This window comes from Mustelus asterias, chromosome 1 (assembly GCF_964213995.1).
Source record: "Mustelus asterias chromosome 1, sMusAst1.hap1.1, whole genome shotgun sequence".
Taxonomy (NCBI): domain Eukaryota; kingdom Metazoa; phylum Chordata; class Chondrichthyes; order Carcharhiniformes; family Triakidae; genus Mustelus; species Mustelus asterias.
The window spans coordinates 126,727,395-126,747,153 of record NC_135801.1 but is presented as its reverse complement, the minus strand read 5'-3'; the positions used below and the strand labels follow the sequence as shown (position 1 = coordinate 126,747,153).

The 19,759-nt window shown below is 43.2% G+C and overlaps 1 protein-coding gene across 12 annotated transcripts in view; it reads left to right on the top strand.

Moving 5' to 3' along the window:
* The window catches only part of ipo11 (importin 11), a 548,937-nt gene that overhangs the window by 31,343 nt on the left and 497,835 nt on the right, over positions 1-19,759 (top strand). For 11 of the 12 annotated variants that reach the window (XM_078218342.1, XM_078218361.1, XM_078218371.1 and 8 more), the window contains one exon: positions 16,106-16,250. In XM_078218342.1, the coding sequence (XP_078074468.1) occupies positions 16,113-16,250 (138 nt within the window). In that variant the 5' untranslated portion in view covers positions 16,106-16,112. Of the gene's footprint in view, positions 1-14,361; positions 14,461-16,105; positions 16,251-19,759 lie in introns of those variants that run through there. The other variant, XM_078218333.1, reaches the window with a different exon arrangement.

Genomic DNA, 19,759 nt, shown 5'->3' with positions numbered 1-19,759 from the left:
TCCTCATTATCAATAAAAGGAAGGAGATAGTCATCTACATCAATGGTTGAGAGCTTCAGGTTTTAAGGGCTGCAGATCACCAACAACCTGTTCTGGTCACTCCATGCGGACGCTAGAGTTAAGAAAGCCCACCAACGCCTCTACTTTCTCAGGAAACTAAGGAAATTTGGCATGTCTGCTACAACTCTCACCAACTTCTACAGATGCACCACAGAAAGCATTCTTTCTGGTTGTATCACAGCTTGGTATGGCTCCTGCTCTGTCCAAGACCGCTAGAAACTACAAAGGGTCGTGATCGAAGCTCAGTCCATCACGCAAACCAGCCTCCCATCCATTGACTCTGTCTACACTTCCTGCTGCCTTGGAAAAACAACCAGCATAATCAAGGACCCCACGCACCCCTGACATACTCACTTTCACTTCCTTCCATTGAGAAAAAGGATACAAAAGTCTGAGGACATGTACCAACTGATTCAAACAACTTTTTCCCTGCTGCCATCAGACTTTTGAATGGACTTACCTTGCATTAAGTTGATCTTTCCATATACCCTAGCTATGACTGTAACACTACATTCTGCAATCTCCCCTTTCCTTCCCTATGTGTACGGTATGTTTTGCCTGTTTAGTGCACAAGAAACAATACTTTTCACTGTATGCTACCACAAATGACAAATCAAATCATGATGTGAGGATGTCAGCGTTGGACTGGGGTGGGCACAGTAAGAAGTCTCTCAACACCAGGTTTATTTGGTAGCACGAGCTTTTAAAGCGCTGCTCCTTCATCAGGTGAGTGGAGAGTTGGGTTCACAAACGGGGCATATATAGACACAGACTCAATTGCAAGATAATGGTTGGAATGCACGTCTTTAGAGGTAATGAAATCTTTACACGTACAGACAATGCGAGTGGAGAGGGGGATAATAGGTTAAAGAGGTGTGAATTGTCTCAAGCCAGGACAGTTAGTAGGATTTTGCAAGCCCAGGCCAAATGGTGGGGGTTCCAAGTAGTGTGACATGAACCCAAGATCCCAGTTGAGGCTGTCCTCGTGTGCAGAACTTGGCAATTGGTTTCTGCTCAGCGATTCTGCTTCATGTGTCTTGAAGGCTGCCTTGGAGAACGCTTACCCGAAGATCGGAGGCTGAATGCCCTTGACTGCTGAAATGCTCCCCGACAGGAAGGGAACAGTCTTGCCTGGTGATTGTCGAGTGGTGTCCATTCATCTGTTGTCGTAGCATCTGCATGGCCTCACTGATGTACCATGCCTCGGGACATCTTTTCATGCAGCGTATCAGGTAGGCGACATTGGCCAAGTCGCATGAGTATGTAGCATGTACCTGGCGGATGGTGTTCTCTCATGTGATGATGGCATCCGTGTCGATGATCCAGCACGTCTTGCAGAGGTTGCTGTGGCAGGGTTGTGTGGTGTCGTGGTCACTGTTCTCCTGAAAGCTGGGTAGTTTGCTGCAAACAGTGGTCTGTTTGGGGTTGCGCGGTTGTTTGAAGGCAAGTAGTGGGGGTGTGGGGATGGCCTTGGCAAGATGTTCGTCTTCATCAATGACATGTTGAAGGCTCCGAAGAAGATGTTGTAGCTTCTCCGCTCCTGGGGAAGTACTGGACGATGAAGGGTACTCTGTTGGCCGTGTCCCGTGTTTGTCTTCTGAGGAGATCGGTGTGGTTTTTCGCTGTGGTGTGTCAGAATTATCGATCGGTGAGTCGAACGCCATATCCTGTTTTTACAAGGGTGTCCTTCTGTGTCTATAGGTGTCTGTTGCGTTCCTCCTCATCTGAGCAGATCCTGTGTATACGGAGGGCTCGTCCGAAGGGGATGGATTCTTTAACGTGTTTAGTGTGGAAGCTGGAGAAGTGGAGCATCATGAGGCAGGGCAGGCAGAGAGATGCTATATCTCCTGATAGGGGAAAGCAGAACAAGAGGATTAGACCATTCAGATGAAGTCAGGAAGCATTTCTTAAGTGCAAGGTGTTGAAGATTTGGAACCCTTCAAAAATCTGTTGGGCTAGGTCAAAGCTGAGATTGATTTTTTTTAGGCAGAGGCCTAATTAACATTTAATGTTAATGCTAATATTAATTAAAGTTAATTAATCAGTGTGGGTAGATGGACTTGGATGCAATCATAATCTAATGCAATGGCTGAAATAACTACTTTTGTTCCTAAAGGTGCTCCGCAAGTTATTGTCAATGGGGATCTAGTCATAGAGGTTTATAGCATGGAAACAGGCCCTTCGGCCCAACTTTCCATGCCGCTCTTTTTTCTAAAAACCCCTAAGCTAATCCCAATTGCCCACATTTGGTCCATATCCCTCTATACCCATCGTATCCATGTAACTATCTAAATGCTTTTTAAAAGACAAAATTGTACCTGCCTCTACTACTACCTCTGGCAGCTTGTTCCAGACACTCACCACCCTCTGTGTGAAAAAATTGCCCCTCTGGACACTTTTGTATCTCTCCCCTCTCACCTTAAACCTATGCCCTCTAGTTTTAGACTCCCCTGCCTTTGGGAAAAGATATTGACTATCAAGCTGATCTGTGCCCCTCATTATTTTATAGACCTCTTTAAGATCACCCCTCAGCCTCCTACGCTCCAGAGAAAAATGTCCCAGTCTGTCCAGTCTCTCCTTATAACTCAATCCATCAAGTCCCGGTAGCATCCTAGTAAATCTTTTCTGCACTCTTTCTAGTTTAATAATATCCTTTCTATAATAGGGTGACCAGAATTGCACACAGTATTCCAAGTGTGGCCTTACCAATGTCTTGTACAACTTCAACAAGATATTCCAACTCCTGTATTCAATGTTTTGACCAATGAAACCAAGCATGCCGAATGCCTTCTTCACCACTCTGTCCACCTGTGACTCCACTTTCAAGGAGCTATGAACATGTACCCTAGATCTCTTTGTTCTGTAACTCTCCCCAATGCCCTACCATTAACTGAGTAAGTCCTGCCCTGGTTCAATCTACCAAAATGCATCACCTTGCATTAGTCTAAATTAAACTACATCTGCCATTCGTCGGGCCACTGGCCCAATTGATCAAGATTCTATTGCAATTGGAGATAACTTTCTTCACTGTGCACTATGCCACCAATCTTGGTGTCGTCTGCAAACTTACTAACCATGCCCCCTATATTCTCATCCAAATCATTAATATAAATGACAAATAACAGTGGACCCAGCACTGATCCCTGAGGCACCACTGCTGGTCACAGGCCTCCAGTTTGAAAAACAATTATCTACAGCCACCCTCTTTTATTTATATACCCACTCGCATTTATATATCTCAAATTTAAAAAGATAATGAATGTTTGTCCCAGTATGGACATGTAAGGCATTTATTTTTGTGCTTTGGGTTTTAGGGTCTTGTTTTGGGAATGATCTTTGTGCGGCAGTAACGTATAGCCTTCTGTGTGGTGTTAACTTGGTAACCATCACAAGCAACTTGCAGACTGGTTCTCTGCATTTATTCTGGAAGTCATAATCCAACAACAGATTATAGACGATGTTTACAATGTCCTTGATTCCTGGAACCAGGCCTTGTTCATAGGGGGAGGAATCCTGCACTCTTGAGTTAGCTACATTTCCATGTGTGGAAGCATTCAACAAAGGAGGTTATAAAACTTGCATTCAGAAAATAGAATTTGCACTGCAACTATCGACTTAGCTACATCTCCATGGTGTGGAAGCATTCATCTTCGTTGGAGAAAATATTTATTGAAACAAGGGAGATTATTCAACTTCCATTCAGAAAATAGAACTTGCACTGCAACTGGCTTAAGACAAGTGATTTAGGATACAGGAAGATCTGGCATGCTCTGGGAATGGGAGGTCCTTGTTAATTGAATATCATTAATCAAATATGTCAGTTAACTGAGATGCAAAGTGAGTTCCGTATTTTTGTCCAGTTAGAAAGCTCCAAGATGATCATGTGAGCATTGAGGTCTCATGAAGATGCGGGAGTGCACAAATTTCGCGAGTGGTGCAGCAGGACAGTGGGAGGCTGAGACCAGAGGATAGGTCACTAATAACTTATCAGTGAGTTTGACATCTCCAATCAGAAAACATTCTGGTTGGGAGGGAACTGGAGAAATTTTAGTGTATTATTTATTCTGTTCACTTTGAGTAATTAAGTCAATACCCAGCATAAAAGAGACACGCAAGATCTTTCCAAAAAATGTCATGGCACCCAGGCCTAATGTAAATCATGTGTGTCTGGTGAGCTGTTGGATGTTTTTGTTTTGGGATGTAGGCTCATTCCCTTGTTGCATTAAGAACTTAGTGTGGGTCTGAAATCATTCATACGTCAGACTAGGCCAGGCAAGTTTCATTCCCTGAAAGAAATTATTTAATTGGAATTCATAATTGACTATTTTTGTGATAGCTCGCAGCTGAACAGGCAGCTTGACTGGGTTTACTAGACTAGTATTATAAAAATAAGACAAAGTATTATGAGACTTAAAGAATGTAGATACTGTTCTCCAATCACAGCTATGTAAGAATCTCATTCGTTACTCGCCAAGCAACTCTCCAAGATGCCTTCGACAGTTTCTTCCAAACCCGTGATCTCTACCATCTAGAAGGTCATGGGAACAGCATCACCTGCAAGTTCCCTTTCAGGTCTCACACTATTGATGTGCTTGTGGTGGGAAATTAAGAACTGTTGTTGATCACTTGCCCATAACGTAATTAAAATTCTATTATCCATTCAATATTATTTTTTGAGGAATCTCTAATATGGCAATACTGGCTGTGATACGTATACGATATCTATGGAGTAGTAATCATGGAACTTTTGTCAATGAATCTTTCTGCTTTAGCATCCTTTGTGATGCATTATAAGAAAGTAGCTATTTGTTGTGCTCCCTTGTGTAAACTGAACTTATTCTGTGGGTATTTTTCATTATTTCCTTTTTGAATGCATGCCGATATTTTTGTGTACACAATTAGTTGTGTGGCTGTGTAGTGATGAGCTGCAAAGGTGGAATCAGTCCAATGATCTTGGAACATATTCTATAACAAGTTAGATCTGTATATATGGGGGAAGGAGATGGTGTCTTGAGATTTCTGTCAGCAGTTCCAATGTGAAACAGAAGTTGTTTATGTTTCACAAAACCAAAGGTTGATTGACACCTAACCTTAGATGCTGACTTTTCATCTCTGGAACTTTAATTTGAATCCAATCAGTTTGATGGAGTGGAAGTCTCATGTTTTTAAACTGTGAGGCTTATTCAGAAATATTTTTGGTAAATGCTCAATTCAGTTGTTGATGGGTATAGACCCACAGAACAAAATGAACGCAAATGTGTTCTGACATTACCATTCTTCCTGGGACATGAGTTCCATGTGGAATATGTGAAAAATGCCACACTGATGTTGTGGTGGGTGAATGGATTGTTTTTTAGGATGAAGCAAATTGTGGAGACTTCAGTTTGCATCATATTGTGCCATACCCGGACCGTACTCTGGGTTTTGCCAATGCTATTGCACATGTGCTTATGTGAACCTTCAATCAATGTGCAATTTTCTGCCAGAATTTTCATGAGTAGGTCACTTCATACTGTATCCCACCTGACAATCTTCCAGCTCAATCAAGATTGAACTCAGTTATCTTATTTACATTTCATTCATTCTTTTGCCTTGGGCATTACTGTAATTCTTGCTTAAGGATGACAACAAGTTGCCTTCAATGTAATAAAATGCCCGAAGGTATTTCACAGGAATATATATAAATGATTTGGAAGAAGGTGTAACTGGTGTAATCAGCAAGTTTGCGGATGACACGAAGATGGCTGGACTTGCGGATAGCGAAGAGCATTGTCGGGCAATACAGCAGGATATAGATAGGCTGGAAAATTGGGCGGAAAGGTGGCAGATGGAGTTTAATCCGGATAAATGCGAAGTGATGCATTTTGGAAGAAATAATGTAGGGAGGAGTTATACAATAAATGGCAGAGTCATCAGGAGTATAGAAACACAGAGGGACCTAGGTGTGCGAGTCCACAAATCCTTGAAGGTGGCAACACAGGTGGAGAAGGTGGTGAAGAAGGCATATGGTATGCTTGCCTTTATAGGACGGGGTATAGAGTATAAAAGCTGGAGTCTGATGATGCAGCTGTATAGAACGCTGGTTAGGCCACATTTGGAGTACTGCGTCCAGTTCTGGTCGCCGCACTACCAGAAGGACGTGGAGGCATTGGAGAGAGTGCAGAGAAGGTTTACCAGGATGTTGCCTGGTATGGAGGGTCTTAGCTATGAGGAGAGATTGGGTAAACTGGGGTTGTTCTCCCTGGAAAGACGGAGAATGAGGGGAGATCTAATAGAGGTGTACAAGATTATGAAGGGGATAGATAGGGTGAACGGTGGGAAGCTTTTTCCCAGATCAGAAGTGACGTTCACGAGGGGTCACGGGTTCAAGGTGAGAGGGGCGAAGTATAACTCAGATATTAGAGGGATGTTTTTTACACAGAGGGTGGTGGGGTCTTGGAATGCGCTGCCAAGTAGGGTGGTGGAGGCAGGCACGCTGACATCGTTTAAGACTTACCTGGATAGTCACCTGAGCAGCCTGGGAATGGAGGGATACAAACGATTGGTCTAGTTGGACCAAGGAGCGGCACAGGCTTGGAGGGCCGAAGGGCCTGTTTCCTGTGCTGTACTGTTCTTTGTTCTTTGTTCTTTGAACATGGCTAAACAAAATTTGACACTGATTCCTAGAGATATTAGGACAGATGACCAAAAGCTTAGTTAAAGGGTTAGGTTTTAAGGAGGAATGAGTGGGTAGAAGAGGAGCGGAGAAGTTTAGGGAAAGAATGCCACGCATGCACAGTTTTGTGTGTGACTATCATCTTTATAGGGGGCATTGTACAGCGGGGCACATGCGCAGTGATCTCTCGCCCTGGAATTGGAAATATTATTGTCAACAGCAGAGCCACTCAGGACTTCCACAATTTTTAAAATCCCATTTAATTTCTTTATCATTTCTCTTTTTTGTTTCGTGTTCGTTTGAGATGGTGCATTTCTTCTAATCAACCATCTGGTCATAACAGCATATACCAGTGGTTTGAAAGGAATGGTGTGGAATTAAGCCCATGTTCTATCACCTGCCTGCCCTATTGGTGCTTAAATGTGCTGAGCTGGGGGAAACAAACCCCAGAGCTGAAACCGGAAATATGGCTGTCACCGGGTGGATCAGAAACTTCCCCTCCTTCCCCCAGTCCCGTAATCAGAAGCCTCCCTGCTGCCCATCCTCCATGGGGCTCAGAAACTGAATGAAGCAGCACTGTGCCTCCTACCAGTGATATAGGTTTCTGTGCATGTGTGGCCAAGTGTACATACACAGACATGTATTGATAGCCATCTTGCGTTGGCAGAAGACACAGTGCTTTTAAAACTAGTTGGTATCACCTTACTGTAGCTTCTTTGTTGGCTTAGTGTTTTTACTTATTTGCAATGTGTTCTCCTTCACCTTGCTTTATCAATGTTTGAAAAAAAGACTCATTGTACACTTTGCTCATATATTTGCCTTTAGTGCATTTTGAAGGAAAGCAGTGGCCTGGAAAAATGTAACATTAATGTTTCAGGATCTTGTTTCTTTCAAGTGTTTTGCATTCAGATTTTAATATGCAGACAAACTGAACAAACAAAGATGAACAAATGATTATCATTCACTATTACATTAAATCATTATTTTGTTCATGCAAATTGCATCTGCTTAAATGAGATGTTAATGGTGAACAACTGACCTGGAGTACTTGGAATATTTAAATTGAAAAACTAATATTTGTGATTTGTTTTTCCAATACTGAATGTGCCTTAGTTAAATTTCTGTATACTTTACCTCCCGGATTGTTTGCTTGAAACAATTAATTAGGGGCAATCCTTCCATCTGGATATTTCTGTGAAATTACAAGCCAGAGAAAGGTTAAGTTCATTGTAGTAGGTAAAAATACCTCTTGAGACTGGTATGAGTCAAAATAGAGTAGGCTTTATTCTCACAAGCTTGCGGGAGAACTTGACCCCTTGAAAGCGGAAGCCAAAGTTCTCTCTGAACACAGAAAAGTGGGGATATATATACATTATGGCTCCCAGCACCAGTCACGACACAAACACTGGTCTGGTCATGAATCAAAGTCCATACAACAGTCCTTGATCACGAAGCAGCAGTTCTCTGGCAGCTGTAGTCACGATACAGTCTTAGGTTTCCTGCTCTTCCACGGCCCTTCCTTTGAAGTTACCGGCATAATTGTAGCTGGCCCAGTGGGAGTCCTCCTTTAAACGGCCGTTAGCATGCCCCACATCTTGTAATTGCCTTCCTTCCTCAAACCACACACAAGCTTATCGAAAAGGTAAGACTTTACAAACATAACATTTATATTTAGCTGTCTGTCTTCATAAGAATGAAGTCAAAGAATGAAACCATGAATAAATAACTTGTATTCATGCTAGAAGCAGTATAAACAAGGGGATTAGCCATAAGGAAGGGTCATGCTTGTGATACATTCTAAGTACAAAGTTCAACCTTTTAGGTACAAAAAACATTAACCCTTTCCCTTCTTCATTCATAAAGGAGCAATTGGGGTTCATTTTAGTTGCTGTTTATTGATGCAAGGAAATGATCTGAATTGGAATTCATAGCTGTGAGCTGAACTGTCCTTCGCGAGTACAGGTTCAGTAATATAAATGACCACTGACTCTGCAGACTTGGCTCACTTAAGGGCTGGACTGGGAACTAAATATTCCAGGATGCAAAGTATTTAGGAAAGGTGGTGAATAAAAGAAAAGAGGCAAGGTGGGTGATATTGATTAAGGAGAGCATTAGTGTGCTGGAGAGAGAGGATGTATCAGAGGAATCAAGGGTAAAATATATTTGGTTAGTTAATTGTGGTAAAAACGGGCGTAGGACCAATTAGGGAGTTACAGGGATTTATGTATACAAGCTGAGGCGCATGGCTAAATGAGTACTTTGCATCTTACTTCACCAAAGAAGAGGATGCTGCCCGAGTCAAAGTGAAGGAGAAGGTTGTTGAGCTACTGGATTGTTAAGAATTGATAAAAAGGAGGTCCTGAGGTTGGCTATGCTTAAAGTTGATAAAGGTGCGAGGGGCAAGGTTTAAAAGAGATGCACGAGGCAAGTTTTTTACACAGAGGGTGGTGGGTGCCTGGAACTTGTTGTCGGGGGAGGTAGTGGAAGCCGATGCGATAGTGACTTTTAAGGGGCGTCTGGACAAATACATGAATAGGATGGGAATAGAGGGATATGGTCCCTGGAAGGGTAGGGGATTTTAGTTCAGTTGGGCAGCGTGGTCGGTGCCGGCTTGAAGGGCCGAAGGACCTGTCCCTGTGCTGTAATTTTCTTTGTTCTTTGATAAGTCACCATGAGCTGTATCCAAGGATAGAGAGAGAAGTGGGAAGCAAATTGCTAAGGCACTGGCCACAATCTTTCAATCCTCCATTTTACATGGGTGCTGCCAGAAGATTGGAGAATTGCAAATGTTGCACCCTTTTTCAAAGAAGTGTGGAAGGACAAATGCAGCAACTACAGGCCAGTAAGTTTAACCTCAGTGGTGGGAGAACTTTTAGTTTGATGAAGTGCCATATAACAGGCTTGTCACCAAAGTTAGAGCCCAAGGAATGAAAGGGACAGTAGTGGAATAGATATAAAATTGGCTGTGTGAGGAGGGTAATGATGATCTTCACGAAGGCAGAGGCTGGTGGAATGGACAAGTGGCAGATAAAATTTAATGTGGAGAAGTATGAAGTAATTGGTTGGAAGAACAAGGAGGGGCAATATAAATTACGTTGTACAATTCTAAAGTGGCTGCAGGAATAGGAAGATGTGGGTGTCAGGGGAGGCTGAAAAAGTGATTAATAAAACATGTGGGATCCTGGGCTTTAATTCAGGACAATGCATATAAAAACGAGGAAGTTTTACAAAATATTGGTTTGTCTAGTCGTGGCCACCACATTTCCGAAGGGATGTGGAGAGGGTGCAGAAAAGATGCAAGAGAATGGTCTCGGGGTGAAAAACTTAAGATACATGGCTAGATTGCAGAAGTTGGTCTTGTGGTCCTTGGAGAAGAGAAGGCTAATAGGAGATTCAGTAGAGATATACAAAGCCATGAAGCCTGGAGAGAGTAGATAGGGAGAAACTGCTTTCATTGGTGGAAGGATTCAGAACCAAAGGGAAATGATTTAAGGTGAATGCCAAAGAACGAGAAGTAAAATGAAAAAAAGCATTTTACACAGCGAATGGTGAGGAATTTGGAATGCATTGCCTGTTAGTGTAAGGCAGACAGATTTAATTGAGGCTTTCAAAAGACAATTGGGTAATTATCTGAAGAGAGACCAACTGCAGACCTATGGGGATGAGTGGGACTAGATGAGTTGCTTATGGAGAGAGCTGACACAGGGCGTGCTGAATGGCCTCTTGTGCTGTAACTATTAAATGATGCATTCTGTCGTTTTTTTAAATTTTCCAGTGTGCTTTTAATTGGAACACCTCTGGACTTTCTTCCTTCTCTAAGATGGAATGTTGCCATAGAGTCAATGACTTGCATGGTGGCCAAAATGGGCACCAAATGGTTTGAGAAAACTAACTTCTGTGTAGTAATGCAATTAAGAGGAGGATTTGGATAAGTAATATACTTCTGTGTCTGATTGAGATAACCCAAAGTTTGTTTAAATGTACCTTCATTTTGTTTGTGTAGAATTTAGCTATAATTAACAAAAAGCACAGCAAGTTGCCATTGGATAGGGATAAAAATGGATGTTGTTGGTTGCGACTGTAATTTTTTTCTGCAATCAGGACCCAACTGAGCTGCCCCAATGTATTTTGGGCAGGATTTCATTTGAAAGGAAGTGGTTTAACTAGATAGTGTTATGATCTTGGTAAAAACCAATAACTTTTTTTGAATAGGAGAAATGCAAAATCCCAATTATTTACTACAAGGATAGAGTCACATCACAGTTTAAATCAAGATTTTTACCATATATAAGTCATTAAATCAAAGACTAAATACTATCTATCCTATACTTCATCCAGAATTAACAAGTTAAACATGCATTAACAGTCAAATTGTGGTTGAACATGAATTATAAATTGCAAATTAAATGGTAGCTACAACTAATGCAGATCTGATTAATTGATTCAGCAGTCTACTCAGATTTCGGTGATTACATTCGGTCACCAAATCTTTCAAACTCATCTTCCCCACAAGAAATTTCAGTTCCTCTTCTGGGAGACCCCTTGTCAAAAGCAGTGCATAGCCAACCCAAGTTCCACAGGTATGGTCTTCACCACAAGTTTCACATGTCTGCAGAACCTGCCCAGCTCTGTCTGGATGGTGTAGATGGACCAATGGTATCTTCAAGTAACAGAAACAACTGCAGCACCTTATTCTCTTATTCTCAGCTTCTGTATCTAGCCTCCTCCGCTTGAGCCTTTAGCTTGTCTGATCTGCTGCAGTGGACTCAACAGCTCCTACCGCCTAGCTTGGATTGATTCGTGTCTTTTCAGTTTTGATCTCACAACCTCTGTTTGCTCCCAATTTCCTTAGACTGGGAAATTCAATTTAATTTCTGTTTACCTTTTTCTCCTTTCCTTTCACTTTCATTTGCATTTCAGCTTCTGTTTTGCAGTTGTGTATGTCTCTGAAATTGGCGAACATAAGAAATAGGAACAGGAGTAGGCCATCTAGCCCCTCGAGCCTGCCCCGCCATTCAACAAGATCATGGCTGATCTGAAGCGAATCAGTTCCACTTACCCGCCTGCTCCCCATATCCCTTAATTCCCTTAGCGATCAGAAATCTATCTACCTGTAATTTAAACATATTCAACGAGGTAGCCTCCACCACTTCAATGGGCAGAGAATTCCAGAGATTCACTACCCTCTGAGAGAAGAAGTTCCCCCTCAACTCTGTTCTGAACCGGCCCCCAATTATTTTGAGGCTGTGCCCTCTAGTTCTGGTTTCCCTTCTAAGTGGAAAGAATCTCTCTACGCTATCCAGCCCCTTCATTATCTTATATGTCTCTATAAGATCACCCCTCAGCCTTCTAAACTCCAAAGAGTACAGACCCAATCTGTTCAATCTCTCCTCATAAGCTACACCCCTCATCTCTGGTATCAACCTGGTGAACCTTCTCTGCACTCCCTCCAAGGCCACTATATCCTTTCGCAAATAAGGGGACCAAAACTGCACACAGTACTCCAGTTGTGGCCTCATCAGTGACTTGTATAGTTGCAGCAAGACCTCCCTGCTTTTGTATTCTATCCCCCTCGCAATAAAGGCCAACATTCCATTCGCCTTCTTGATCACCTGCTGCACCTGCAGACTGAGTTTTTGCGATTCGTGCACAAGGACCCCCAGGTCCCTCTGCACAGTAGCATGATGTAATTTTGCTCCATTTAAATAATCCAATTTACTATTATTTCTTCCAAAGTGGATAACCTCACATTTGCCAACGTTATATTCCATCTGCCAGATCCTCGCCCACTCGCTCAGCCTATCCAAATCTCTCTGCAGACTTTCCGCGTCCTCCACGCAATTCGCTCTCCCACTCATCTTCGTGTCATCAGCAAACTTTGATACCCTACACTCAGTCCCCTCCTCCAGATCATCTATGTAAATGGTAAACCGTTGAGGCCCCAGCACCGATCCCTGCGGCACACCACTGGTCACCAACTGCCAACCAGAAAAGCACCCATTTATTCCTGTTAGATAGCCAATCCCCAATCCATGCCAACACCTTACCCCCAACTCCGTGTACCCCAATCTTCTGCAGCAACCTTTTGTGAGGCACCTTATCGAATGCCTTCTGGAAATCTAAAAACACCACATCCACCGGTTTCCCTCTGTCAACCGCACTAGTCACATCTTCATAAAAATCCAGTAAATTTGTCAAACACGACTTTCCCTTCATGAATCCATGCTGCGTCTGCTTGATCGAACCATTCTTATCCAGGTGCTCTGCTATTTCCTCTTTAATGATGGACTCCAGCATCTTCCCAACTACGGACGTTAAGCTAACCGGCCTGTAGTTACCCGCCTTTTGTCTACTTCCTTTTTTAAACAGCGGCGTAACAGTAGCTGTTTTCCAATCAGCCGGCACTACCCCAGAGTCCAGCAAATTTTGATAAATAACTACTAACGCATCTACAATTACCTCAGCCATTTCTTTCAGTACCCTGGGATGCATTCCATCCGGGCCCAGGGACTTGTCTACCTTCAGTCCTATTAGTCTACCAAGCACTACCTCTTTAGTAACAGTAATTGTATTAAGGACCTCACCTCCCACCAACTCTCGATCTCCAATATTCGGTAAACTATTTGTGTCTTCCACCGTGAAGACCGACACACAGAACTTATTTAAAGTCTCAGCCATTTCCTCGTTTTCCACTATTAAATCTCCCCTCTCGTCCTCCAAGGGTCCAACATTCACTCTATTCCTTTTTATATATTTGTAAAAACTTTTACTATCATTTTTTATATTTTGAGCTAGTTTAGTTTCATAATCTATCTTTCCTTTGTTAATCGCTTTCTTCGTCGTTCTTTGTTGTTTTTTAAAGCTTTCCCAATCCACTAATTCTCCACTATTTTTGGCCACTATGTACGCATCTGTTTTTATTTTAATACTCTCCTTTATTTCCTTCGTTATCCACGTCTGGTTATCCCTTTTCTTACAGTCCTCCTTTATCACCAGAATATATTTTTGCTGAGTACTTTAAAAAAATCTCCTTAAAAACCCTCCACTGTTCCTCAGCTGTCCTACCTACCAGTCTGCTCGCCCAGTCTACATTAGCCAATTCAAGTATCAAGCATAAAAGTGTAGATTCTCTCACAATAGCCCTATGCTCAACTGGTTATTCATAGGTAGATGAGACGTGTTTTAAATGCAGGATGAGCAGTTGTTCTGCACAAATCTCAGACAATGTCCTTTCTGTTCCTAATGCCTGGTTATTCAGTAGGTATCCGATGCCTCAATGTTGATAGTTTTTATTATTTGCAGGGAGGCTTTTTAAGAATTCGCAAAGACATTGAAAGTGAGATATTTTCTGCTGCCTTCCCTGAAGGAACAATGGGTTTCACCCTATTGGTGGGACAGAGCGAATCCAACTTAATGAATCCCCTCAACTGAGCTGGTGTCGTGTTCTTTTATATTTGACTGTAGCAATGAATGATTGCACAAAATTAATTTTGCCAGACTATGTTCTCTGATTTTTCTATTGTTGATAAAGCAGCTTTGAACTCAACCAAATGACACTTCATCTAATGTTAACTTGTTCTGCTTTCGCAGAGATTAAAGGAGCATATCTGTTCAACACAGGTCTGGATCACAATTTCATTGTTAAGCTTCTGGGTTCCTTGCAAGCTACCAGATACTAGGTTGTACCTGATAAAATGAGGAATAGTCTTTTTAAAGAAATGATCCACACCATGGAGTCCGAGAAGGTATCTGTGGCAGACCCAAATCTGTAGCAATGGGAAATTTGATTGTACAATAGAACTAAGATTGAACTCTTGTGAAAATTACTAAAGTCTGTATTTCATACATTTCTGAAATGTGCAAAATAGAATAAAAATAAATATTTGCATTAACGGAATGCCTGTCACAACCACTGAATGCCTCAATTAGTATTTTTGAAGTGTGGCCACTGCTGTAATGTAGGAAACTTGGCAACCAATTTGCGCACAACAGGTCTTGCAAGAAAAAATTTGATAATGACCAAATAATTTGTTCTTGTGATGTTGATGAGTGATAAATATTGGAACAAGACACTGGAGAGAATTCCACTTCGAAGAACAAAGAAAATTACAGCACAGACCCCCCAAGTCTGCACCGACCATGCTGTCCGACTGAACTAAAAGTCCCTACCCTTCCGGGGACCATATCTCCCTCTTCCCATCCTATTTGTGTATTTGTCAATACGTCCCTTAAAAGTCACTATCATATCTGCTTCCACTACCTCCACCGGCAGCGAGTTCCAGGCACCCACCACCCTCTTTTTAAAAAAAAACTTGCCTCGTACATCTTCTTTAAACTTTGCCCCTCGCACCGTAAACCTATGCCTCCTAATAATTGACTCTTCCACCCTGGGAAAAAACTTCTGACTATCCACTCTGTCCATGTCCCTCATAATCTTGTAGACTTCTATCAGGTCGCCTCTCAACCTCCGTCGTTCCAGTGAGAACAAATCAAGTTTCTCCAACCTCTCCTCATAGCTAATGCTCTCCATACCAGGCAACATCCTGGTAAATCTTTTCTGTACCCTCTCCAAAGCCTCCACATCCTTGTCGTAGTGTGGCGACCAATACTATATTCCAAGTGCGACCCAACTAAGATTCTATAAAGCTACAACATGACTTGCCAATTTTTAAACTCAATACCCCGGCCGATGAAGGCAAGCATGCCGTATGCCTTCTTGACTATCTTCTCCACCTGTGTTGCCACTTTCAGTGACCTGTGTACCTGTACACCCAGATACTTCTGTACACCCAGATACTTGAAATAACACCATGAGATCATTTATATTCATTTGAGAGAGCCAATGCCTTGGTTTAACCTCTCATTTGAAAGGCGACACCTTTGACAGTGCAATATTCCTGCAGCACTGCGTTGAAGTGTTGGCCTATATTTTTCTGTTCAACTCTCAGGTGTGCGATTTGAGCGCAACCTTCTGACCCAGAGGTGAGAGTGCAGCCAAAGCTGACAAATTGTTTTCACGTCACATTTTAATTCAATTGCATTGAACAGTTTAAATAAATTTGTAAGTTAAAATTATCCACAGTCTGTCTGCACACCTTCTTTAAGAGGGAAAATTCTAATTCTAGTGTTATATTGGATGGACTGTGCAGTTTACGGTGATTTAAATGCAATGGACTGGTTCATCAATTTCACATTTTCCTTCAATAACCTTAACAGTGAGAATGGTGACACGAGTTTCTTCTGGTAGTGTTTCGTAGTACTTTTATGTTGTGTTATTGACCTACCATGTGAAGCTGTTTAATCATGAGAGGAAATGTTATTCTTTGCTTATTTTTGAGAGTTAACTGTTATCTCCATAAATGTTGAAAGTGCTTCTTATTTTCTGGCCAGGTTCTCTATGGATATCAGTAGTGCTAGCACTGTTGTCCTGCAGACTTTGACCCAGGCTGCTAGTCAAGACACTGCTGTATTGAAGCCAGCTGAGGAGCAATTAAAACAATGGGAGACACAACCTGGTTTCTATTCAGCTTTGTTGGTGAGTTGTACTTTCACAGCTGGGTACACACCCCCAGCATAGTTCATAGATAAGCAAATGTAAAAGCTTGATATGCAACTGACAGTTACTCAAGTAATTAGTCTAATTTGCAATCATGGGGTGGTGGTGAGCGGACAACTCCTGAAATTCATTAAATATACATGAAATTTGTTGTTATGCAGCAGTTTTAATATGTATATATTTCTGTTCTCATTGGCATTGGAATATCAATTCAAGACTCCAATTTTATCTTTTTTGAAAGACAAATATTTAGGCTACTGCTGTGAGATGGTGCTTAATCTGCAAATTAAATTGTAGTGTAAATACTTATTTATGCATTACCAAATTTTATGAGCATTTATTCAATTCAGAAGAGTACTTTTAGTATTTCTATGGCTGGTTCAGTTCAGTTTCTGCTCAATGCTACCCCCCCACCCCCAGGACATGGACAGTGGAAGATTCATTGATGGTATTGGCATTGAATGTGAAGGGGCGATGATTAGGTTCTCTTTTGTTGGAGATGGTCATTGCCTGGCACTGGTGTGGTGTGAATGTTACTTGCCACTTAGCTCAAACCTGAAAGTTGTTCTAGTCATGTTGCATATTGATCGACATTGCTTCAATATCGGAGGAGTTCTAAATATGCGATTATCAGTGAACATCCCCACTTTTGCCTTTATGATGGAGGGAAGGTCATTGATGAAGCAGCTGAAGATGGCTGGACCTGTGAAATTACCCTGAGGAACTCCTGCAGTGGTGTCCTAGGGCTGAGATGATTGACATCCAACAACCGCAACCATATTCGTTTGTATTAGATATGACTGCCAAGCAGTGAAGAATTTTCCCCCTGATTCCCATTGAGTCCACTTTTATGAGAGCTCGTTGATGCCACGCTTGGTCAAATCCATATCTAAGGAAAGATGTGCTGGCCCTGGAGGAGGGTCCAGAGGATTGTTTACCCTGGAGGAGGGTCCAGAGGATTGTTTACCCTGGAGGAGGGTCCAGAGGAGGTTCATGAGAATGATCCTGAGAATGAAAAGCGTGATGTATGAGGAGCTTTTGAGGACTCTGGGTCTGTACTCAATGGAGTTTAGAAGGATGAGGGGGGGATCTCATGGAAACTTACAGAACACTGAAAGGCCTGGAAAGAGTGAACGTGGAGAAGATGTTTCCATTAGTAGGCAAGACTAGGATCTGAGGACACAGCCTCAGAATAGAATCATAGAATCCGACAGTGCAGAAGGAGGCCATTCGGCCCATCGAGTCTGCACAGACCACAATCCCACCCAAGCCTTATCTCCATAACCCCATGCATTTACCCGAGCTAGTCCCCCTGACACTAAGGAGTAACTTAGCATGGCCAATCAACATAACCCACACATCTTTGGACGAATAAAGGGATGACCCTTGAGAACTGAGATGAGGCGGAATTTCTTCGGCCAGAGGGTAGGAATTTATGGAATTCATTGCCACAGAAGGCTGTGGAGGTCAGATCATTTGAGTATATTTAAGACAGATAGATAAGTTCTTGATTGGTAAGGGGATCAAAGGTTACAGGAAAAGATGGGAGAATATGATTGACTTGACATGGCTGAAACTTATCAGCCATGTGAAGACATTGACGAAGGGAAAGCGGTAGATGTGGTTTATATGGATTTTAGCAAGGTGTTCGATAAGGTCCCCCATGCAAGGCTTCTAGAAAAAGTGAGAGGGCATGGGATCCAAGGGGCTGCTGCCCTGTGGATCCAGAACTGGCTTGCCCAAAGGAAGGCCGCTGCCCTCGACTTGACATGTATGCGCAAGCCATCAGGAGGTGCGTCAACACCAAATTCATCAGCCGCACTCACAAGACAGCACCGAACGTCACCCAAGCACAACGCAACGCCATCCACGCTCTCAAGACCAACTGCAACATTGTCATCAAACCAGCAGACAAAGGAGGGGCCATCGTCATACTGAACAGAACGGATTACTGCAAAGAAGTGTACCGACAACTGAACAACGAGGAACACTACAGACAGTTACCCACAGATCCGACCAAAGAACACACCTGTCAACTCAACACTCTGATCAAAACCTTTGATCCGGACCTTCAAAGCACCCTCCGTGCTCTCATCCCACGTACTCCACGCGTTGGAGATCTCTACTGCCTCCCAAAGATACACAAGGCAAACACACCCGGCCGTCCCATCGTTTCAGGCAATGGAACCCTGTGCGAGAACCTCTCCGGCTATGTCGAGGGCATCTTGAAACCCATTGTACAAAGAACCCCCAGCTTTTGTCGCGACACTACGGACTTCCTACAGAAACTCAGCGCACATGGAGCAGTTGAACCAGGAGCACTCCTCGACACAATGGATGTCTCGGCACTCTACACCAGCATCCCCCATGATGATGGCATTGCTGCAATGGCCTCAGTACTCAATGCCGTCAACTGCCAGTTTCCAGATGCAATTTTACAACTCATCCGCTTCATCCTGGACCACAGTGTCTTCACCTTCAACCAGTTCTTCATCCAGACGCACGGAACAGCCATGGGGACCAAATTCGCACCTCAATATGCCAACATCTTCATGCACAGGTTCGAACAAGACTTCTTCACCGCACAGGACCTTCAACCGATGCTATACACTAGATACATCGATGGTATTTTCTTCCTTTGGAGTCATGGTGAGCCATCACTGAAACAACTATATGATGACATCAACAAGTTCCATCCCACCATCAGACTCACATGGACTACTCTCCGGAATTGGTTGCATTCTTGGACACTCGCATCTCCATTAAGGACGGTCACCTCAGCACCTCACTGTACCGCAAGCCCACGGATAACCTCATGATGCGCCACTTCTCCAGCTTCCACCCTAAACACGTTAAAGAAGCCATCCCCTACGGACAAGCCCTCCGAATACACAGGATCTGCTCTGATGAGGAGGATCGCAACAGACACCTCCAGACGCTGAAAGATGCCCTCATAAGAACAGGATATGGCGCTCGACTCATCGGTCAACAGTTCCGACGCGCCACAGCGAAAAACCGCACCGACCTCCTCAGAAGACAAACACGGGACACGGTGGACAGAGTACCCTTCGTCATCCAGTACTTCCCCGGAGCGGAGAAGCTACGGCATCTCCTCCGGAGCCTTCAACATGTCATTGATGAAGACGAACATCTCGCCAAGGCCATCCCCACACCCCCACGTCTTGCCTTCAAACAACCGCGCAACCTCAAACAGACCATTGTCCGCAGCAAACTACCCAGCCTTCGGGAGAACAGTGACCACGACACCACGCAACCCTGCCACAGCAACCTCTGCAAGACGTGCCGGATCATCGACACGGATGCCTTCATCTCACGTGAGAACACCATCTACCAGGTACACGGTACCTACTCTTGCAACTCAGCCAACCTTGTCTACCTGATACGCTGCAGGAAAGGATGTCCCGAGGCATGGTACATTGGGGAAACCATGCAGACGCTACGACAACGGATGAATGAACACCACTCGA